This window comes from Capricornis sumatraensis, chromosome 9 (genome assembly GCF_032405125.1).
Source record: "Capricornis sumatraensis isolate serow.1 chromosome 9, serow.2, whole genome shotgun sequence".
Classification (NCBI taxonomy): Eukaryota; Metazoa; Chordata; class Mammalia; order Artiodactyla; family Bovidae; genus Capricornis; species Capricornis sumatraensis.
Genome location: NC_091077.1, coordinates 30,268,950 through 30,293,678, shown reverse-complemented (window position 1 = coordinate 30,293,678; position 24,729 = coordinate 30,268,950). Strand labels below are relative to the sequence as shown.

Sequence of the window (24,729 nt, the reverse complement as noted above, 5' to 3'; positions counted from 1 at the left end):
TTATGTGTATTAATTTTTTAGCCTGCAACTTTACCAAATTCACTGATGAGTTCTAGCTGTTTGACTATTTTAATTTAAAAAGGAACCTCAGTAGAGTTCCCCAGTGGAAAGATGGCTATTTATACACTAGGAAGTGGATCCTTTCCAGACAGAGAACCTGTGCGTACACTTTGATCTCAGACTTCAGCCTCCAGAAATGTGAGAAACAACTTTCTGTTGTTTATAAGCCATCCAGTCTGTGCTGTTTTGTTACAGCAGCCCAAACAGACTAGCGGTTACACAAAAGGTAACCAGCTCCATGGAGCTGGGTGTCACATGTTCTATGCTGCATTTTCTACCCTTTTTTCTCTTCCAGTTTGGATACTTTTTATTGGTTTATCTTCAGCTCACATATCCTTGGTTCTGCTATTTATTAATTCATCTACTGAATTTACAATTCCGCTGTAAAACTTTTCAGTTCCAGGATGTCTACATGACTGAAAAGGTTCCACTTCTCTAATACACTTCTCTATCATATCACTTATTTTCTGGTAGTTATTTCTAACTTTCTGTCTGGGGATTGCAAAATCTGTTGATTTCTACTGAGCAAAAAACAAAAAGACAGTCTACATGCAAGTCTAATAAACAAAGGATGTGCAAAGTCAATAATCAGGGAAATAAATAAGTAAACCATAGATTGAGACCACTTCACACCCATGAAACTAGAAAAAATTTATACATCTGATAACAGCCAAGTATTCGACATGGTGTGAAGAGTAACAATTATACACCCGTCTTGGGAACTGCAGGTTTGTACAACCTCTTCAGAAAGTAATTTGGCAACATTTAGTGAAGCAGAAATGAGCAAACTCTACTACCCAGAAGTTCTACTTTTACACAGAAACAGAAATGCTCACATGTAAAAAAATTTTCAGTGTTGTCTTACTGTATGTTTAAGTTGTGTGACCCAGTAAAAATAAAATCGGGCTACTACATCAAAATAGTTAAATCACAGAAAACCACTTTGAATCACACTAGGCAGTCACAGAATGATTCAGAGTATTTCCATGTATATAAAGTTTAAAGACATGCAAAAGTAAATAGTATTATTTACCGATATTTTTAGTATCTTTATAATCTTATTAAAAAAAAACAGCAAAGGAGTAATAAATACCAAAGTCAGCAAAGCAGTTACCTGTGAAGAGGATGCAGGTGGGAAAAGGCACACAGCACTGATAATGCTGCTTCTTAAACTAGAAGGTGGGGGTTGAGGAGCATAAGAATCTTCTTTGATTCCCTTTTTGGAACATATAACGTGTTTCATTTCAAAAGTAATTATTAAGAAAATAAAGGAAAAGAAATCCAGACAACACAGTGGATTGTTAGATCTGGCTGAAGGTTACTAGTGACCTTATCTGAATAAGGTTACTAGTGACTTTCATCTTGTATGTTATGCTGCAAAAAATGTGGACTTTGTTTTTTTCTTTTACAGTGAGCAGATATAATTGCAAACGGGGGGAGGGGGTCAATGATTTAATTTTAGGTTACTCTGTAAAACTGTAACATTATGAAACTTGAAACACTTTAATTCTAAACCACAGGGAACGCCTTTACATGCCCTGAAGTTTTACTCCAGTGTGCAGCACTAGCAATAGCCACACATGCACACACAAGCTCGAGGTCCGAGGAGAGCTCCTCTGCCGCCAGGTGCTGTGGGTGAAAGGCTCCTCAATCAAGTGAGTATAAGCTTTATTTTGCCTTGGCTGCCTATAAATCCAGAGAGGAGATGTAAACACACATACCCTAGACTAAACAGCGGCTAAAACGTGGCCACTACTTACTCTCCCACTCACACAGTCCATGGAAGTCTGTGGGAAAAAACTTACAACTGAACTAAGGAACTCAAGTCAAGTTTTCTGAAAATAACCCAGGGCTGACAAGTCAGTAGGAGGGCCTGGATGGTTTCAAGACACAGTTTTTAACCAAGACTTGGACCTCCAACTGTTTTCTTAAACAAAGATTTACATCCCATCCTTGGCTAAATTACTTATAAATTAATCAAATTAATTACTCTGAGTGGATAAGCAGGAGGCTGGACAAGATAGTGCTGATGTCAGCCAATGAAGTCTGTGTTGTTTTAACTAAATATATCAGCTCAGTTTTAAACAGATCTACTGTGCACAAATATGGTAAGGGGCCCACGTCCTACCCAAATCTTAGTTCTGTTTCCTGTCCTGCAAGCAAACATACCTAGTTTTAATGTATCAGACATGATGAAAATGTTAAATTGCCCAGAACAACAAATTCATATCTCTTAACGATGATTCATTTCTTTTTAAAAAGTAGTGGCTATTATTCTTCCTCCATAACTATATTCTAATGTGTCCAGAACTGTTTTTAAGTAAATATGGTACTTAGGACACAGTAAAGTAACAATCCTAGAATTGAGGGGAGGGGGAAGAAACTAAATTACCCCTTAAGTGTCTGACAACTAGAACTCTTCAAAGTCAGTGTTATACATCATACCAAAGATAGCAAATCCAGAATGTATGGGCATCATTTCCTTGTCTTCTAAGTTAGGACCCATTTTATGTTACACTTATTTATATTTTACAGCTGTTGCCTACCCAGTTTACCCCAAGACCAAAAAAGTTTACAAGATGAAAAAACACAGGCTTTTATACTTATGAATCAGAAGAAAAGATTTTTTTTTCTAAATAACTGGAAGATTATGATTTTTTAAATTCACCAATTGACTATACGAGGTCACCTTTGAGTAATGGAAATCTCTGTTTAAACATTCTTTTGGCAATAGGCACCAAGCATTAGGTCTTATTTCCAAGCTTTACCAGCTGGGTTTTGTCATTAACATTTATTAACAATCTAAGATACGGCTTTCGCCGTCTAATCCGCACTACACAAATGTTTTGTACTGCCCTCCAGAGGATTTTGCTGTGACAAATTACTGGCAGAGATTATAGCCCCGTGGCTATTCACCAGAGGCAATGTAAAATTAACATGGTACTAATCCAATTTAAACAAGAAGTTGCACAAACAATCCTCTGAACAAAAGCAGATAGAGGATTCCAATTTTATATTCAAACACAATGTGTTTTTAATAAAAAGTTTTAGGAAAAAAAACTGAAGTAATTTTCACACATATAAATTGTGCCTATTTGATGAAGTAATTAATTTTAATCTTCCAAGAACAGTTGGTGGCAGAGCACAACTCCCTATGCAATCCCAAGGTCTATGACATTTTTAAAGTGCTGCATCTCTCAAACGTGGCCTGTAGAACATCAGCAATTCCTAGTGACCCTGAAATTCGTTTACAGTGTTGTTTCTAAAGCAGAAAGTCTGTGGGATAAGGAACAGAAGTGGTCTGCAATGACGCTTACTGCACTCAAAGAATTTGAGACTATTTTCTTTCATGAAGCAGACGTCTGAATCAGTAATTTAACACTTTTCTCTTTAATTCACTTACAGAAACTTAAAAGACGCATCTGAACTTTTGTGATGTCTTCTGTTATTAGGTACAAATAGCTAAAATTACTATGCTAATGGTTTTTAGGCAAGAGGGTAGAAAAAACATAGGAAAAAAGGGTAAATAGAAAACAAGGAATTAAAGGACAAACCCAGGAGATAGCAAAAGTATATGAAAATGTATATGTTAGAAGGAGAGGGGGTGCTTGGGTGGGAGCATTTTTAATTGAACCTTTTTTTAGAGTCAGTTTCAGTTCATGTTTATATTCAAAACCTAATTTTTTACATTTTAAAAACTACCTCAAACAATGTGAAAATAATATCATCCATCAATATACACATATGAACATAACTTAAAAATCAATTTACTTACTCATTGTTCTTGCATGGGTATTTCTTAGCAAGGAACGTGACAATTATAATGAAATTATGCTCTGATAATCCTAATTTCTCCAGAAGAAACACCCTAATCAACAGCTAACAGGTTTCCATCTTTTCATTACTAATTTTGGTAATGCCTTATAAATATTTACCACTGCATTAGTCTCTTATCCTTCATAAGTTGCATAAACTTCTTCAGGGGTAGGCGCTGTCTTCCACTTCTTTCCTACCTGCTCTTTATCTGCTATTTTTTATTTTTACCAATTTCTAACTATTATTAAAATGATGAGCTCTAGTAGTTTTCTGGTAGCACCCTTAAGATTTTCCGTGTGTCATATCATGTCAACTGCACAGTGACAGTTTCACTTCTTTTCCAATTTGGATTTCTTTTTCTAATACTGATATTAGAAACGTTGGTTTTGAACCATTTCTCCTTTAGCTTTGAATGACAAAATGAATGACACGGTCCTCTTGTTCGTCTAATACTTATTTTCTATTAGTTTCGCTAACTTCATTTGCATTTCTTACAACCCCTCCATATTCTTGTTAAGTATCAGCCCTCCCAGCCGAACTTTCCTGTGGAAGAGAACTGCTATCTCTTCCAGAACTGAGCATCCTCCACTGTTCAAGGCACACAGTAGGCTCCTGAAAAGTACGTGCTAATGAAAGAATGAACAAATAAAACAACTCTAGATGTTTCTCCAGACTTAACGCACTCCCACCTCTTTGCACCTGCTGACTGACACTACTGCGTATCTGCACAATTAGCCCTTATGTAGGTTTTTCTCCCTTCTGTCCATTTCTACTGAATATCTACCTTGCGACTACCATCCAAAGTACTATTCTTACTCAAACTATATCGAACCCCACTTCCCTACAGCTATTATACATCCGCTCAGTCGTGTCTGACTCTTTGCGACCCCATGAATCGCAGCACACCAGGCCTCCCTGTCCATCACCAACTCCCAGAGTTCACTCAGACTCACGTCCATCGAGTCAGTGATGCCATCCAGCTATTATATATAGCAACATCTTATTTTCTAGACTTAAAAATTTTCAAATTTTTGTTGCTGCCATTATCTTTCAGCTAGTCAATCACAAATCTTTCTAATATTTGTTCTGTTCATCAATATACAGAGCTACCATCTCACTAGGTCCCCACCCACTGAAACCAAGAACACTCCACTATTGTGTAGCGACACAGGAGCGTTATGGCTCATGTTCTTTTAACAAGTTACAATTTACTGAGCACATACAAAGTAAAGTACCAAATGCTACTAATGCTTTACAGACCACTCGGTAATTCTCAGACAACCTGGAGGAAAGATTTTTCGTTGTACAAATAAAGGGACTAATCAGAGAAATCAAATTGCCCAAGTCACAGAGTTATCAACAGCCACGATTCAGTTTGGCTCTCTTGACACCATGCCATGTTCTAAACTACTATGTATGCTGCCTCTGATAGAAGTTGTATTCTGTTATTTTTAATAGCCACTCTCATCACATTATTTCCTTACTCCCAGTTCCATGGGGATTCTTCCCTGTGGAACTAAAGGGAACTTCAATGTCTTGGCACCATGACTTTATCTTAGCTTCTTCTCTTTCAAACTCACTTTAATTTCTCATTTCCAGAGCTGGTCTATCTAACAGTCAATGATGGCATTTTCCTTGCTTATCATAAGCCAAATCATTACTACTTCTGCTTCAGTACTCAGGCAGAGATCCCTAATGTCTTCCATGCTCACTCTGAAATACTTTCCTTATGTGGGTTCTATGGAATTAAGCCATAACACTCACTGGAAAGAGGAAAGAGCGTGAGTGAGTTATATGATTCTATCCTCACTCTTACCACTTAGTATCTGTGTGATCAGGTGCAACTTAACTTCTCTGAATGTAAATAGCACCTGCTATACAAGAGGGGTCTTGTTGTTTAGTCACTAAGTTGTGTCCGACTCTTGTGACCCCAGGAACTGCAGACGGCCAGGTTCCTCTTATTCGTGGGATTTCCCACTGGAGTGGGTTGCTATTTCCTTCTCCTGGTGATCTTCCTGACCCAGGGATTGAACCCACATCTCCTGCATTGGCAGGCAGGATTCTTTACCACTGAGCAACCAAGGAAGGCCATACTGGATCTTGTTTAGGATGAAATGAAAAGATATGAAGGGCTTAGCACAGTACCTGAGACTTATCAGCTTTCCTTCCTCCTCCTTAAACATAAGCATTCTAAGTGCTATCAACAACATCTTCAGTTATTATCTCAGCAAAGGATTCTTGCATCTGTCCTTAATCTCAAACATCCTCCAGGTATCAGTCCATATTTCTGATTACTGAATTAATTTCTGTAAAAATTAAAATGTTCAAATCTGCATGTCCTATCTCCTTCCCATGCCTCAATCAGCTGCTTGTCTTAATAACCATAATTCCACTACTGGAAAACTCTTTCTGGACACTAAGCCTTGAACACTTAACATCATCTTTGACTTTTCACTCTGCATCTGATTAGGTATAGTGTCCTGTACAGAATCTACCAAAATCACATCTTTTAAAATAACCTCTTTGTCACATTCTCACTGCTACCACTTAAGTTCTAGTCCTTATTTCCCGAAATGACCTCTAAAATGGGACCTCCTCCGTTCTCCATGGAGTCTATGCTTTCTGACTTTTTGCCTCTTTACTATAATCATTCTATTCATTGTATTTACAACACTTCTCCCCCTGCCCAACAACTTCTCTAAACCACAAGCAATTCTCCAGAGGTCCATCTCAAATACCTCATCTTCTATGACGCCTTTTCTAAGTTCTATTCAATAAACACACTTCCCCTCTTGAGCACTCTGTGCGGCTCTTTCCAGAGCTCTTACTATTAGGCAGTAAATGTCATGGTTTTCTTCCCTATTACTAAGTGGCAAGCTCCCTGAGACAAAGACCTATGTTTAACTTGTATCTATAAATTTAGGGCAGTGCCTTGAACACAGGAGGCCCTGGTACTATATATGATTATCCTTAGTCTTGAGAGCATTTATAAAACATATTCACTGTAATATTATTTTATGCTTATAATCTCAATTCATCTACAAGCTATGTTAAGGCAAACTGTGCTATTCTCATGCAGTCTAGTCAATACTCTTCTATGACACTGGTATGCATTCAGAACAATACCATAAAGATGTTTAATAACATTTGATGGTTTGGGAGACATGTTAAAGAAAAAAGAAAACAAATCTAAGAGACCCTATGTACCAAATTTCATTCAGAATTTAAATGGACACATTTAACAAAAGCAAAGCTTAGAATAAACTAACCATGAGTTTCAAAATGAAAATCTTGTTCATATTTTATTTGATCTTGATAATTTGGAGAAATTATACCCCAAATTAAAATTTTTTCATAAAGCTAACAGCATTTGTCACCCAGTGCCAGGAAGGGGGAAAAAAAGTAACAAAGAATCCAGGAAAGTACTATCACTTTTAAATTCTTATAAAATTATGCAGAACTACCCTGTGATTGGAGAAGGCAATGGCACCCCACTCCAGTACTCTTGCCTGGAAAATCCCATGGACAGAGGAGCCTGGTAGGCTGTAGTCCATAGGGTCACAGAGAGTTGGATACGACTGAGCGACTTCATTTTCACTTTTCACTTTCGTGCACTGGAGAAGGAAATGGCAACCCACTCCAGTGTTCTTGCCTGGAGAATCCCAGGGACGGGGGAGCCTGGTGGGCTGCCATCTCTGGGGTCGCACAGAGTCGGACACGACTGAAGCGACTTAGCAGCAGCAGCAACCCTGTGATTCCTTTTCTTGATGAAGAAATTACTATGTCTTCCTAGGAAATAACATTTAAAAATATGTTCTTAAAGTTCTCCCTCCAAAAGGTACTCCTAATAGAAAGAAATTAATACTAGGGAAAAAAGGATGGTAGTTTTATAAGTAGAAATTATTCCCAGTTTTCTGTGGGCTAGAGGATAGTTGCAATTAAGGAGAGAAGAAAAAAAAAGACCTAGAAGTTTCAGTTTTTAATTAAGGAAAGGAAGATCTTATATATAATACATTAAAAAAAAAAAGGCCCTAATCTCAAATATAGAACTGGAGACTCAAATATGGACATCTGAACATAACATATTGCCACATATGCAAACTTGTAAAGAATCAAGGGAAAATGACATAAAAATAATAATCCATCATCAGCTATAAACTACATACCTGTTTAAGTCTGGCAAGTTCTTTCAAAGCTCTTCCCCACTGCTGCTTGTAATGCAGTTTAGACTTGGTTGCGGATTCCAACTTTCTTTCAAGTTCAACCTAACAGTGATTAAAATCATATCAAGTGAAACACTATACCACTGTGTACAATCACTGAAAGATAATATATACAAGGAGTCTGGCTTAAGAAAAGAGTTTATATAGCGTAACATACAACATCATCTAAAACTGTTATATAATTTACTATAAATATTATGGCACGTGAACATTTTCTTGTTTAAAATATAGTCGTATTTTTACTGCCTAACAGCCTATACTAAAAGGAACTGAATCAGTCTTAACTTCCAGACAGTTACTATAAATGTATTTAAAACATATAACAAAGATCATAGAGTAAAAAAACACTTTTTTTTTTTGGTTGTTTTTTTACAAAAAGCAGTTGTTAGCATTCCAATTTAGCTGACACTCTCGACCTTGAAACCAGATTACTCCTTTTGGAGACCTATCATTATGTGGAATTTTGTCTTACAGTGAAGAGCTTGTAGAGATACTTTTATAACTCATTTTGGCAAAAATCACAGAATTCTGAGAACAGTGAACTGTTTTATCAGAAAGCAGTTTAGTAAGAGTACAAAGTCAAAAATATTTTAAGAATGTTAAACCCAAGTAAGAAAAACAATGCTCCTAAAAACACTCATCTAACTTTTATTTTCTATTTTTCCTCAAACACATGAAGAGAAACACGAAAGAGATTCAATTTTTTAAATACAGTTATTTATACTTGCAGCAGGCAATCTGTTGTGCATGAACTGAAGCCAACTTGGCTAGGTCTTGGAATGTACTCTCTCAAAGTTTCAAACCAAGTACCAAACAAATTCATGCAGCCAACAGACAGTTTTACTATTGAAGTGATAAGGTGATAATATGGCTGAATTACAGTAACATACTGTTCATCTAAACTGGTGTAGTTTTTGAATATCAATTCTAGTTTTTCCCATATACACAACTCCTAATGTTTTGCAGAAAAATAAAATTGAAGACACTATTCAAATATTCAAACTTCAGAAAACTCAGGAGGAAATAAAATGAAAGGAAAAGTAGATTGCCAAAACCCCTTCACAAAAGACCAGAACGTTCTCTGCAGTAATATATGACTTCACGGAGTCACGGTTTTTGCTGCTTTACAAATCCCTAGAGCTTGGATTTAAATGTGTTGACATTTCACAACTAGACTCATACGTCTTAAGCTGAATAATATTCTGAGATTATCAAATATCTCTTCCACTTATGCCCCCAAAGATTTATTCCTATTACTTAACTGGACAGAAAACAACTGTCTAGTATAATTATGTAGCAATTGGCAATTTAACAACCAGACATATGTCAGAGGAAAAGAAAAAAATGTTTATAACTGTGAGATACAAGAATAGTATTCAATTATAAAAGTGATCATGTCCCTAGGTCTTGGAGAAGGTATAGTGTCCTGGACAAGCCCCAGGATGAGGGTTAGGACAACCAGAAAGACAGTTTTTACCCACTAAACTGACTCCATCAGAAAAAGCTGGGTAGGCTAATCATTTTGCCATGATTATCAAAATAATTCACATTTGCATTGTTATTCACACTAATTTAAAACACATAATCAAAACATATAATTTCTTTTTTCTTAACAAACAACAAAGTGATAGCTAACAAATCTTAGATGTAAACATCATTTTCCTAATTTATCCCAAACTATTAAATCAGTGATTCCTAACTTTTTTTAATGATACAAATGCCTCTGTGATTCTAATGTAATATACACACCCAATTCCCAGAAAAATGTATACAACCAAAGTTTTGACACAATTTCAGGGCATTCAAAGACCTCGAGCCCTCTTTGTGGGCAGCGATGCGACTTGACGTCATCTTTCTGCGCTGCGCGGACACCCGCCGGTGGAGGAAGGAACGGCTCTGCCGCTCTTCGCTTCTTTTGTTTGGCTGCTCTTTCGGAGTCATGGCGCCGTCGCTATGGAAGGGGTTAGTGGGCATCGGCCTCTTTACCCTAGCCCACGCAGCCTTTTCCGCTGCGCAGCATCGTTCTTATATGCGATTAACAGAAAAAGAAGATGAATCACTGCCAATAGATACAGTTCTCCAGACGCTTCTCGCCTTTGCAGTTACCTGTTATGCTATAGTTCATATTGCAGGGGAGTTTAAAGACATGGAGGCCACTTCAGAACTAAAAAATAAGACATTTGACACACTAAGGAATCATCCATCATTTTATGTATTTAATCATCGTGGTCGAGTACTGTTTCGGCCTTCGGATACAACAAAGTCTTCAAACCAAGATGCACTGTCCTCCAAGACATCATTGAAGTTACGAAAACTTGAATCACTGCGTCGTTAAGATTTTTACAAATTAACAACAGGACAGGACACAAAGCTGGAATATTGGAGTTTGGGATACAAAACACTCTCCCATCAGTATTTATATTGATCGCTCAGACCTAATTAAAAAAGGGTCTACAACCCTTACTTGTACACTGTTAATCAAGTCATTAATGCAATATAAGTTATCTGTGAAATGAGTCTTTGATCTTTCATAGAGAGAATTCTTTTTTCATTTAAAACAAATTCACATTTTTTGTAAAAGTCACTGTTTGAGCACACTTCTTTGAAAAATGCTGATGGTTTTGTCATTATTTATTTTCTTAGATTCCTTTTGCACTAGTTTTTAGGATCCTTTTGGAAATAGTGTGACTGCTGCCTTTTGCAGTATGAATGGTAGTAAATGGTCTTAGGTTCTTAACAACAAATGGATTTCTCTAAAGAGACCAAAATGGTGGCTTATCAGTTTTTCTTATGCCCCCTAAGAAGTGGCTCTGCTTCAGCAGATACTTGCCAGTTTTTAATTTATCCGTGACTTCTCACCCTACCCCACTCCCGTATACCTCCTAACATCAGCTGTCTTGTTTCATCACTTCTCTGGGGTTCAGTGTGCAGTGAGCAATTTTTGCGTCAGAAATCCAGTCATAACAAATAGATTTAACAAACTCAACTTCTGTAAAGCAATCTGTGTTCTCCTTCATATATCTGTAAAAAGATGTCCCTAATTGATTATGTAGTGTAAGAATAGTTGAAGATAGACCAGAAAGACCATCCGTGAATTAATTATCCTGCCTATACAGAAGAACAGTGATCACTGAAGAAAACTGATTAGTTGTGACTAGCCAGTTTAACTTATTCAAAGCCTCTGTTATTTTACTGTATACTAAACTAGTGAATTAGTTGGAGAAGGCAATGGCATCCCATTCCAGTACTCTTGCCTGGAAAATCCCATGGGGTCGCTAAGAGTCAGACACAACTGGGCAACTTCACTCACTTTTCACTATCAGACTTGAGGAAACCTTTTTTGCACTTCAATTATAAGCCAAGTTACAGACTGAAAATAAAATTCGGCTCAGCACCTAGCATCAATTCAGGGCCTAGTGAAGACCAAGCAGACGTTCACTGCTTTTAATGTCCCTATTTCTATCCCTGATATATCCACAACTCCTAATTCTCTACTGTTGGCATGGCATTGTCTTTGCCTCTAATCTTCTATTCTCCAGTTCCAATCTGTCATAAGAACTACAGATTTCTTCCTTGAAATATTTTCCAGTTTTATTCTTTTTGTATTCTTACTACCATTTCCTAAGTTCAGGCTCATCTCATCTTCTCTTGTCTCCTCAGCCTTTAAAGTATTCTATCTACAAATCCTGCAAGCCACTATTACATCAATTTATTCTCTACTAAATTAATCTACAATAGCTACTATATTGAACCTAAACTCCTCTGCCTAGGTGTTAAAGGACCAAAACACAATTTCCATCCTATGTGTTCAACTTTCTTGGTGTTCAATATGAAATACCAACCACCAGTTTTGTCCCCCTCCATCTCTTAGTCCAAGTTACTTCCAAGTTACTACCTATCAATCTTTTTGCTTCATTGCTTACTTAAAACTTAAGGTTCAGCTCAAATTCCACCTCTACATGGAGAGGCCTTAAAGCTACTATATTCTGAAAATCAAATGATTTCTTTTTTCTGAGTTGCAAAGAGTTTCTATCACATTCCCTGGTATTTAATTATATACAATCATTTAAGCCTCTCTCGGTTATCTCCCCAATTAGGTTACAAACTCTTTAAAAGTGAGGTCCCTTTCAAAAGGATAACAGTTTTCCTCTTATTCTTTTCTTTTCTCTCGTTTTTCCCTCTGTCTTAAGTCAGGGGTGGGCACACAATAGGAACTCCCCAAATGTTTTTAAATACACCAATTTTAGTTTCTGTAGAACTTCTGTTTTCTTTGTGCCCTACTAAATTATAATGCTTTCCCTATCTTATTTTTTAAAAGTCCAATTTTTAAGCCATATAAAGTCATTTCCTAGCTTAAAGCAAATCAAACTATTTGTTACTTCTTATAAAGGGAATCAAGAAGTGAAATTAGTAAAAATGTTAACTTTAAATCTTAATGTTAACTTATTTGTAGACCATTACAGTGAAAAATGGGAATATTTGTGTTACACTGAAGAGATGAGTAAACAAAAACCAAAAAGCTCTCAATCAGACATAACTAGAAGTTGCAGACTAAATCAGGGACTTCTTCACTTACGTCTTCCTTTTTGTGCTTTTATGTCTTTACTACTTAAGAAATAAGATTCTGCCCTCTTCTGGCTCCAAAAACACTTACAAAGAATTTTCAAAAGAGGTGAGAAGTCTTATTTTACTAGGTATTTAAAGACAGTGGATGAATTCATTAGGTCTGATATAAAGGCACTTCAATTACACTTTTTTTTTTCCCTCAACAAGTTCATGGTACTATTCATACTTGTAATATGTTTGGTGATTTTTATTCTATTGATAGAAATGCAGTTGGAAGAAGGAATTTTAAAAATCACTTACCATTTATTTCTGTGGTGGATATTATCTAATTTCTATTCAGAAAAGATGAATAAGATAATAGTTCTGTTCCCATTTTGAGATATTTGGTCCTGAATTTCCCCAAGGTAAAAATGGAAATACTTTTGACACCTACTTAATAGAGTTTGTGAGAATTTATGAGATATTGTCTGAATGCTTCAAAGACCTCTGGTAGGCCACAGAATTCATAATACAAAAACAGAAGTACTTTAAATACTTAGATTAATCAAAAAGGGTGGCAAATGTCCAGCTTGATTCAAATTCAAGGTCACTGGTAAAGAAATGAGGAGAAGGCTGAGAGTGAGGAGACTGTCTAGATATGTAAGAAGCAGAACTTTGCAATTAAATACATATAAGGTAAGAAGAGGAACCAAAAAAGCATGGCATTTGACAAGCTCCAGAAACATTTAATGAATTCAGAAATGCTAGAAGAAATCAGTTAAGACCCTTTTTCAACTCAATTTTTTAAACCACATTCTTATTCTTCTCTCCAAATTTTCTATATACACCCTTTTTGCCTCTTAAATAGTCCTATCAAGGACTAAATTTTATTTCTATGGCCCAACCATCCTCTCCTTTTTTAAAGCTTCAGTTTCTCCTTGCTGTTATAGCTTTCCTGACAGGTTTGTGAATTTCTTTAGTCCAGGCGTTACTCAGTTCTGCTGTTTTCAACCAATGACTCCAGTATAGGCTATAACTGATAAAAAGGCAATGAAATTCAAGTGACGGTGTCATGAGCATCAAATTCTTTGATGTGATGTATTATTTGATATCAGAAAATTACAGTTAAATGTTATTACACTGAATATGCAAGTATCATTTACTGATCTTCTAAAATGATCATTAGGGCTAGGTAAGATGCCATAAACTAACACAGGTACCTTTTCCAAAGTGAGAAGATTTATTTCAGACTGTAGTCGAATTTCTGGTTTGCTGCTTTGCTGATCTTTGAACTGATGGAACTCTTTTTCTAAAGTCTTATACTTATTTTCAGCGTCATTGAGCTGTATTAAAAAAAAGATTATAGCTGTTTTAAAACAGAGGTATGCAAAGTATAGTATTACAGAATTCAACACTGTCATTTTTTCTTTAAGGCATGTTCATATTTAGAAAATTTAGAAAATACATAAACTATAAAGAAGAAAATTAATTGCTCTAGTAATCTTAAAAATTCAGTAAGTCAGCTGATTAACAATATACAAAAACTTTTTAGGAGTATGAAATTTCTCATAAAACCAGTATCTTGAGAACATTGTTGTTATATTTTAGGTGACAAATAGAAAAGTAATATTATAAAAACACTAGAAATAATTTTTTTTAATGTGTCATGAATGATTGAACATTATACCTAATTAGTGATGAAAGTAAGTTTAATTTTAATGCAGTGTTTATTGTTCTTATAATTTGATACTCTGTGAATTTCATAATTTCAATATGAATACAACTTAAAGATTTGGCTCAGTCCCTTCCTATTTATAGGTAACAAAATCCAGTTCTCTGAGGGTCAGAGAACTGGATTACTGAGGCAGTGCCATAGAGCTAGTAAGTGGCAGACATACGAACAGAACTCAGATATTTTCATCTCCTAGAATGATCCTCTAATGAAAACAAGCAATACGTCCTTAAATTAAAAAAAAAAAAAAGACTGTCTTGACTAAATACTGTAATTTCCCTTAAAACAGTTTCAAAACTATCAAAAAAGATAAAAGTGTTCTTTCAAAATCTGGGATTTTTTTTTTAATCAAATGGAAGTAAGCACAGGGATTCCCTGGTGGCTCAGACGGTACAGAATCCATCTGCAATGCAGGAGACCTGGGTTTGATCCCTGGGTCAGGAAGATCCCCTGGAGAAGGAAATGGAAACCCACTCCAGTATTCTTGTCTGGGAAATCCAACAGAAAGAGGAGCTTGGTGGGCTACAGTCCCTGGGGTCACAGAGAGTCGGACACTACTGAATGACTGAACACTTTCCCTTCACTTTCAAGTACAGTTAAAGAAGCTTTTCAAAAACATATCAATATGACTAGCCATCATTAGATAAACCAATTATTTATTTCTCTAAGACTAAGACTTAACTAAATGTGAAATACTGAGAAAATTGGTAGCAAAAATGGGACTTAAGTTACCAATAATAAATTCTTATTTTACGCAAGTAATTATCAATAATTCTAATCAGGATTTATCTAGCATCTTAAGGTAATGAGTATTCCATACGTGGAAGTTTTCCATATAACTGAAGTTTACCTCGTTGAACATGCAAACTTTTAAAATTGAACAGAAACTTCTCTAAAGAATCTGTCACATTTTTGTTTAAGACAAAAGCTAATAAACTTAGTGTTTGGCATTTTTTTGACAGGCACATTTATCAATCTACTATGAGGCATACTGGGCTCTTTTGCCTTTGCTAAGTGGACCATAATTTACATCGGCTTTTTTCCGTTCTAATAAATGCTTTTACATGTTTGAATGTATATACTTCATCACTGTGCACTGATAGTGTATCTGTCCCTTCTACCTGTCTTGTTGGAACTGTGTGTACAGTACATGTAACCTGGTTCAGAGTAAGAGCCTACAGCGTTTTCTAATATATGAGGGGAAATGTTTACAGTCATGGACTTAGTGTAATTGGGCATCCCCAAAACTTCTACTTTCTACCACAGTTCTTCCCGCAGGTTTTAGCTTATATTTTAGGAGTGCTCTGGGGAATTTTTCCAAAATACTAACTCTTCCCACAAAGATGTAAGCTAATTATACCTCAGGTAGGGCAGGGACAGGGTAGCAATGCCCATGTTTTGTTCCAAGAGCTCCCCTAGGAATTCTAACACATCTTAGAAGCATCTTTTTCTAGATGGCTCAATCTTCCTGATAAATCGTAGAAGAGAAGCAATCCTGGAGAATCCCATCACAATTGCCCACTTTTACAACTTTATCTTTCATAAACCTACAGGAGACTGCCATAATAACAATCGAATTTATCTTTATAACCACCTAAATAATATGGTCTTACCTGACCCTGAACTGCTATGGAAACTATTCTTCATGCCAGAATTTACTAAAGACTTCAGAGCATTCATCATACATATCTAATCTACACTGAAATTTTTCAAGATAGATAAGCTTCATTTTTAACAGCTTGAGCCTTTTTTTTTTTTTTTCCCCAGAAAATATTTTTTAAGCCCATATTACGTGCTGAAGACTGGCTGGGCTCCAGGCATACAGATAGAAACCAAAATAGTTTTATTGAACTAACAATCTGACACTGATCAAATTATCACACTAATGAAAATAAAAACAAACTGCTATAACATATCATAAAGAAATAGAATAAGAGAAGAATACACCAAGAAAACATATAACAAAAACTTGACCTAGACTTGGACAGCAGGGGTCAGGGAAGATTTCTCTGGGAAAGTGATGCCTCAGCTGGAAACAGATTAGCATAGTTCACTGGGCCAAGAAAAAGCAGCATACACAAAGATTCTAAAGGGTGAGGCATGCATGGTATGCCTGAGGACCTGAAGAGGGACCATACAGCAAAAGCAAGAGAGGTGAGGCTGGGTGCAAACTATGCAAAGGTTGGTAGGGCAAGGCAGTAATTCTGATCTTTATTCTATCAGCATTAAGACAACCCTAAATGGTTTTAGAAGAGAGTGTCATGATTCCCAAACTTCAAAAATATCACTTAGGCTGCAACAGAAGAGGTTACAGGGGTCACTCACTGAAGTAAAGAACACTTACAGCAAGGGCAAGTACGGACAGGAGGCCCGTGTTGAGTTTTAAATGCCTAAGACACCCAAGTTCAGTTCAGTTCAGTCACTCAGTCACGTCCGACTCTTTGCGACCCCATGAATCACAGCACGCCAGGCCTCCCTGTCCATCACCAACTCCCGGAGTTCACTCAGACTCACGTCCATCGAGTCAGTGATGCCATCCAGCCATCTCATCCTCGGTAGTCCCCTTCTCCTCCTGCCCCCAATCCCTCCCAGCATCAGAGTCTTTTCCAGTGAGTCAACTCTTCGCATGAGGTGGCCAAAGTACTGGAGTTTCAGCTTCAGCATCATTCCTTCCAAAGAAATCCCAGGGCTGATCTCCTTCAGAATGGACTGGTTGGATCTTCTTGCAGTCCAAGGGACTCCCAAGAGTCTTCTCCAACACCACAGTTCAAAAGCATCAGTTCTTCAGCGCTCAGCCCTCTTCACAGTCCAACTCTCACATCCATACATGACCACGGGAAAAACCATAGCCTTGACTAGATGGACCTTAGTCAGCAAAGTAATGTCTCTGCTTTTGAATATACTATCTAGGTTGGTCATAACTTTTCTTCCAAGGAGTAAGTGTCTTTTAATTTCATGGCTGCAATCACCATCTGCAGTGATTTTAGAGCCAAAAAAATTAAAGTCTGACACTGTTTCCACTGTTTCCCCATCTATTTGCCATGAAGTGATGGGACCGGATGCCATGATCTTCGTTTTCTGAACGTTGAGCTTTAAGCCAACTTTTTCACTCTCCTCTTTCACTTTCATCAAGAGGCTTTTTAGTTCCTCTTCATTTTTCTGCCATAAGGGTGGTGTCATCTGCATATCTGAGGTTATTGATATTTCTCCCGGCAATCTTGATTCCAGCCTGTGTTTCTTCCAGCCCAGCGTTTCTCATGATGTACTCTGCATAGAAGTTAAATACCTAAGTAGAGATGTCTAAAAGGCAATGAGATAAGTGGGTCCAGGGTGCAAAGGAAAGGTGTGGGATACAAATGTGCAATTCCCAGAGATACAGACTGTCTCTGAACTACAGGCATGAATGAGATTGCCTAGCACGTTGTAAGTCTGGAGCTGGGAGGTAGTCTGACATTTAATGGCTAGATAAAGAAAAATAAGCTTGCAGAGAGCCTGAGGCATGGCCAGCAAGTAGAGAAAAACAAGGAGAGTGACGCTGAGAGAAGAGAATATACAAAAACAAGGACAACAGTGTTGATGCTGGTGATAAGTGTGATTTAGATGAGAAACGAAAAACGCCCACGGAACTTAACTGCTGAGCCACTAGTGGTTTCTCCGACAACTGCCGGGGGCAATGGGGATGCAAAGTGGAGGAGAAGCAGTGAGAGGTGAAAAATGGGAAGGAGCACAGACCTTTCTCTCATGAAATTTGGTTCTTAACTGAACTTGGTCCAGTCATATATGAAGAGTATGTTCACTAAGAGGAGATTTATCTGAAAAAAAATTCTAATTTGAGATTTAACTTAAATATAGCACAGACTCATGCAAATAATTATGAGAGATTATTCCAATAGTCCTTAGCTTTGACTCAGGAAAAGATTCAACTTACATTTGAATCTCAGTGCAATAAATATGATTAATAGTCCAAATTACTGAGAATTTTTATAACTCTTTAGTGAACCATTTCTATTATTTCTAGAATGCAAATAAATTCTCAGTTTAAAGAAGTAACACATATTTTAACCCTACTTGCTGCTGAAGTCGGTGTTTATCCTCTTCTAGTTGCTTCATCTTCAACCTTTCCAGTTCTACTTGGTGAACACAATCTTCCTTGGCCCTCCGGATAGAATCCTGGAGTTCTTGCAGGTTCCGTTCACGTTCTGATTTCAGTTCTCTTCTTTCTCTTTGAAGCTTAAAACAGGTACATCTTTAAGAGGGTGATTCACTACTAGTTGCATTATACTGCTCAATATTATCCTTATATATACGGTCAAGTGTTCAGAATACTTTACAAACTGATTTTCATATTTTCAAGTATTAGAGAGTTGATGTTTAGGTCTATTAAAATTAAAAATTTCAACCATTTACTACTAAAATACAAAGTATATCCCCAAATCCATATATGATGCTTAAATTCAACTGAAAAGGCATTAACTGTTTAAGATCCTGATCTAAATAACCTATTTTATTATACAAGCAAATATGCCCAAGTTTCTTTTCTTCTTTAGAAACTTATTTTTTTACCTAATCATATAGAAGATAACAGAGCCTTAGTATTAGAAACAAATACATATTATATTATATTTAGGTTTAACTATGTAAATCAATTTAGAAATCCCAGAAAATGTGTAAAGATAAGGTTAGAGTGACATACTGAGAAAATTTTAAATATTTGGGCAAGGAATGGGCATATAAATTTCATGTGGAAGAAATTCTAATAATCTGAAGTGACCTTCAGAGTAATGCAAAAAAGTATATCAGGTAAAATTCAATAAAACCTAACAAAAATACTAACTAGGCATAGTATTGGGTTGGTTAAAAAGTTCATTCAAATTTTTTACAAGACATTACAGGAAAACCCAAACAAACTTTTTGGCCAGTCAATACTAACATGTTTATCCTTTCTTGGGATATAATCTTAAAGAAAAAGGGATATTCCCTTCTTAACTGAAATCAAAAGTATAATTCTAGGCCCCTGATGCTTTTCTGTAGGTAGTGCAACTATCCATTCCTTCCACATCATTACAGAGATAACCGAAAGTCTCTACTATTGCAGAAGTCAGCCAAAGCTGACTGAATAATAATTAACCATTTTAAACAACAGTTTTCTATTCCTCACCTTCTAATATATAAAAATATGCTTTACCCAGTTGAATAGCAGTTTCCCCCATAATGCCTAAAAGACAATTTCCATGAAATATATTTTATACAAAGGAAAAACAAACGAATCGTATGAGTTCATGAATATCTATGTAATGAATGGATTCTGTGAAATTAAGACGTGATAGATGAATACAGTACCTCTGATTCTGCAATGGCGAGCTGCTGCTCTCGCTTCTCCAAGTCAATTAGGGTTTTTTGAAGTTTTCCTTCAAGAATAGTATATTCAGCCACCTAAAATATACCAAAAATTACTTTTATCTTTTCTCCAAATTCAAAACACAAATTCATAAGTGTGTATATTATTATTTTACTGAAACACAGGATCTGAGAATAGGAAAACCATGAATTATATGCACCAATTCAAAGCAGAAATTCACTCTACTATGCTTTAAGGAAAGAAGCTGACCTAGTTTCTGCTTGGGTATCTGCAGTAATTTTCAGTCTCCAGAGGAAGCTCTTCACCCATGGGGTGCTAAGGTGGACTGCCAGTAAAATCTTGTGTTTAGTTAAAAAAAAAAAAAAAAAAGTAGCCCCTTAAAAATCTACCTTGTTCAACAGTCCAGTTTTCTTTCGAAGCCTTCTTATTCATTTATTTATATAGCTCTCTCCCTGGAACTAATATTGTTGATAGACCAGCTAATCAGTTTCAAGTCAGTCTTCCTATTGTTCAGACCTGGTCTTTTATTACACTTCAAATAACTGAGTTCTTAGTTGTTTCTAAAGTTAGTTCCTGCAGGGGCCCATACTTAGTATGCCAAATTCTACCCCAATGCTTAAAGTCCTGCTCTGCTCTGCCTTTAAAGATGTGAGTCCATGATGGATGCTTGGTCTCCACAGGATCCCCTCTCATGGTTCAGCTCAGACTGATCATGTTTACTAGGACTTTCTGAACTAAATTTTCTGTCCTCCTTACCAGGTCCCAGCCCCCAACCTGTTTTCTCTTTACTACTGCCAATAAAGCTCTGGTTTGATGCTCCTTAGAAGCCCACCCTTTAATCATGTTTCTCTCCCTTGGGAAGAAGAAAAAAAGTACCTTCACATATTTGACTCTAGCGATAGCCATCATATATCCTCCTAGTCTTTTTTTCTCCTCCAAGATAAACACAAGCTTCAGCTATTATCCACATGTTATTATTTCCACATCCTCTAGTATGTTGGACTTAATCTGGAGTCTATATTCTAAACTAAGTCCTTTCACAAATATGGCACCCAGATGTGATCTCACTCTTTCAGAAACCAAAGAATGTGCACTCAGAGACCAGGTCAACACATGCCTATGAATTTTATCTAAAACTGCACTTGCTATCTGAGGATCCTAATCACACCATTTGTTATGTCAGAGAAAATCCCCAAGGTTTTTTATTTATAAACCTGGAATAACTATATCCACTGTCCAAGTTAATGGTTTACTCTGATGACAGAATCTGACATCTGTCCTTGTTAAACTATATTTTATTTAGCCCAACATACTAATCAACCAAGATCATTTATTTATTAATTCTGTTAACTCTACCACAGACTTTTGGTTTACCTTTAAATCTTAGGCAAATCACTAACATAAATGTTTCAGATTCTGTGTGCCGCTTTGCAAAAGCAAAAATAGAGACACAGACCTAGAGAATAAATATATGGATACCAGGGGGTAGGGGGTTAGGAGGAGGTGGGAGATTGGGATTGACACATGTATACTATTGATACTGTATATAAAATAGATAACTAATGAGAACATACTGTAGAGCACAGAGAACTCTATAATGCACCGTGGTGATCGCAATGGGAAAGAAGTCCAAAAGGGAGGCAATCTACGTGAAGTACAGCCGAGTCCCTGTGCTGTGTAGTAGAAACTAACACAATATTGGAGAGCAACTGTACTCCAATAAAAACTAATTTAAAACTAAATGAAAAAAATTCTGAGTGCCACATGTAACAACGCCTTATAGGAAGACAGGTAAGAGTATTCAAACCACGTGTGCTTCCTCTGACAACCCAAATACCTGTGTTCCCAAAATTCTGCCTCAGGATGTCTTCTCCTCTCAAACTATGTGACTTCCTGGGGTGACCTTATCTACATACCATCACATATACAAAGAAATCCCAAGTCTGTATCGCAAAGTCAAACCTTGCTCCACAGTTATAGACCTGTAAATCCAAATACCTGCTGAACATGCCAACATTCCCCATAAATCTCAAACTCAAAACTATGTAAAACCCGAAATCATTATCCTTTTAGTTTAAACAAATGTTTATTGTACACCTCACAGACAACAGGCAAAACAAAGTTATGTGGAACCTATATTCTGAGGGAAAACAAACTATAATCAAAGAAGTGAATCTTTAATGTAATAGTAGGGAAATACTATGAAGGAAACAAACCAGAATGAGGGGATGGTTAGTGCCTGATGCCAGGTGAAGAGGACACTATTTTGGACATAGTGATCAGAGAAGGCCTCCCTCAGATTACCCTAAGCAGAAACCAGAAAGTATCTCTAAAGAAAAGCAGCCTGTAGATCCTGAGGTGAGAGGTGTCTCAGCATGTCTGACAAAATACAAAGAGGTCATCATGGTTAGAACAGACTCTGTGAACTGAAGGCTGGCAGAAGATGAGGTCACAGAGGAAGCGAGGGGATGGGTCACATAAGGCCTGGTAGGTCTTGTAAGAACTCCTGAGTTTTATTCTAAATGTGATGAGTTGGATGGGTTTTAAGCAGAGGAGTACATAATCTGACTTCCTCTATTCTTGGCTGATATGAGTATTAAAAAACTACAGGGGCCAGGAAAAGAGGACAGGGTACCAAGTTAAGAAGTAAACGCAGCAATCTAGAAAAGATATGATGATTGCTTAAACTAGCAAAGCAGAACGAGAACTGTACAACAGTGTATGTCCATATCCTCACTTCCACACTTCGTGTTATCATCAACTATTTTGCTTCCACATATGTTACAAACATCAACAACGAAAAACTCATCAATCACATTAGAAAAATGGCTCAAAGATTAAACTGTGTTAAAAACTAAATGTACTATATCATCTGAAGATAAACTGTGGTAAATAAAGAAGCATGGGCTTTCCTGATGGCTCAAAGAATACGCTTGCCAAGACCAGAGGTGTGGGTTCGATCCCTGGGCTGGGAAGATCTGCTGGAGAAGGAAATGGCAACGCCCTCCAGTACTCTTGCCTGGGAAATCCCATGGACAGAGGAGCCTGGCGGGCTATAGCCCATGGGGTTGCAAAAGAATCGGACATGACGGAGCAACTAAACGACAACAAAGATACAGACTATAAGCTCTAGAGCAATCACTAAAAGAATACAACAAAGGAGATGTCACTAAAAAAGCAACTGTAAAAATAAAATGGAATCATTAGAAAAAAAATCCAACGCACTGCAAAAGAAAATAGGTGAAGAGCGAAAAAGGAACAAGAAATGTACGTGACAAACTGAAAACTGAGAGCAAGATAGTAGAATTAAACCCAAGCATATCAATAACTAAATTAAATGTAAATGGCTGAAAGTCAGAGAAGAGACCTGAAACAACTTTAAAGAATTTTCTAATCCACATACTGGGCGGTGTCTTGGTCTATGTAGCAAACCCCCCTGCCACAGTGTGTCTTCTCCCATTTATGGACATTTCACGAACCACTAATATAAGAGTATTTTTAGAGACTTAAATTTGGAATATCTGAGACAGGTCTAATTTTCAAGGTTGTTTTACTCAGTAACTTGAGTATGAATAGATAACTATTAAATTTTGGCTTCCTGAAATAAGATCAGATGGCCTTATGTTATCATTTTTAAAGATGTGGTTTATTTCATGATTCAGTCTTTTAAAACAGCTTAAAAGTTTGGCTACTTTTCATTAACTAATAGATTATAATGTAATATTTATATACACTTAAATGTTTAATTTTCTTTTTAAATACAGAGATAGGCTCTTTCTCTAGAGTGTTCACTTTTTTTTTGGTTTTGAATATATTTGCTTTATTTTATTAATTTTTATTGATATATAGTTGCTTCACAATGTCTGTGCTATAGAGCAAAGTAAATCAGCTATACGTATACATATATACCCTCTTTTTTGGATTTCCTTCCCATTTAGGTCACCACAGAGCACTGCATAGAGTTCCCTGTACAGTAGGTTTTTCATATTTATTTACTTTTTGAACAGGCAACATATTTACAGGGTTCAAAATCTAAGAAGTACAAAACACTTTATAGTGAAAACTCTTCTTTCTACCCCGACCCATTCATTCATTTTATCCAGGCCAATATATAACCACTATACTTATTCATTCCAGAGACTTTTATGTCTATAAAAGATACTATCATTAATACTCTTTCTTTCCTTCAATTTTTATACAGTCATTACCTTTTTCTTTACTAGTGACTCTCTCTCTCGGTCCCTTTTCTTCCATTCCTCAGCAAGAGCTTGCATATGAGCCAGTTCTTTCTGCTTTAGCTGCCAAAGGAAGAAAAAAGAAAGAAAAATAAAGTTAAGAAAAATATTTCAAATAACAGTTGTTCTCAGTTAACTAATACTGACCACTGATATTTCTTTCAGACATTCTATTCTATTTAAAACACAACAGAGGATGCCTGATGTGAGTTATACCCATCTGAGGATAATTCAGGACGGTATCAAGCTAACAGGAAGTTGTTCTGTACCTCTCTTATTTAACAACGGATGAGTCCAGCTTCCAGGAGGGTAGGCTAAATAAGATCCTGCAATTACAAGAAACCTTCAAGTCCTTAAATTCTGACTTGGAGAAAGTTTAGGAGACTCCTTCTGAATGGCTTCTGCAACGTGGTCACATTTTGAGTATTTTTTGATAGTTCATCTTTGAAAATATTTATACTTACTTATTTGGCTCTGCCAGGTCTTAGTTGCAGCACGTGGGATCTTTTTAGTTGAGGCGTGTGAACTCTTAAAATGTGGCATGTGGTAATCTAGCTCCCTAACAAGGGATTGAACCTGGGCCCTCTGCATTGGGAGCGGGAAGTCTTAGCCACCTGACCAACAAGGAAGTCCCTTGAATATTTTTTAATTGTTAGATTTTTTTTTTTTTTTTTAAGAGTAAGGCAATTCTTGAATTCAAAGGGACTAAATAAGGTACCCATGGAAAAAAGAGAGAAAAGCCTACTTTACAGAAGGAAA

At 36.6% G+C, this 24,729-nt stretch overlaps 1 protein-coding gene and 1 pseudogene across 2 annotated transcripts in view; one reads left to right on the top strand and one right to left on the bottom strand.

The window, feature by feature from the left end:
• Positions 1 to 24,729, bottom strand: part of CEP120 (centrosomal protein 120) — an 84,173-nt gene that overhangs the window by 5,874 nt on the left and 53,570 nt on the right. For both annotated transcript variants that reach the window (XM_068980175.1, XM_068980177.1), the window contains exons 14-18: positions 23,944 to 24,033; positions 19,717 to 19,809; positions 18,445 to 18,606; positions 13,865 to 13,987; positions 8,043 to 8,141 (exon numbers count right to left, since the gene is read on the bottom strand). In XM_068980175.1, the coding sequence (XP_068836276.1) occupies positions 8,043 to 8,141; positions 13,865 to 13,987; positions 18,445 to 18,606; positions 19,717 to 19,809; positions 23,944 to 24,033 (567 nt within the window). The remainder of the gene's footprint in view (positions 1 to 8,042; positions 8,142 to 13,864; positions 13,988 to 18,444; positions 18,607 to 19,716; positions 19,810 to 23,943; positions 24,034 to 24,729) is intronic.
• On the top strand, positions 10,039 to 10,434 carry LOC138086662 (ER membrane protein complex subunit 5 pseudogene; annotated as a pseudogene).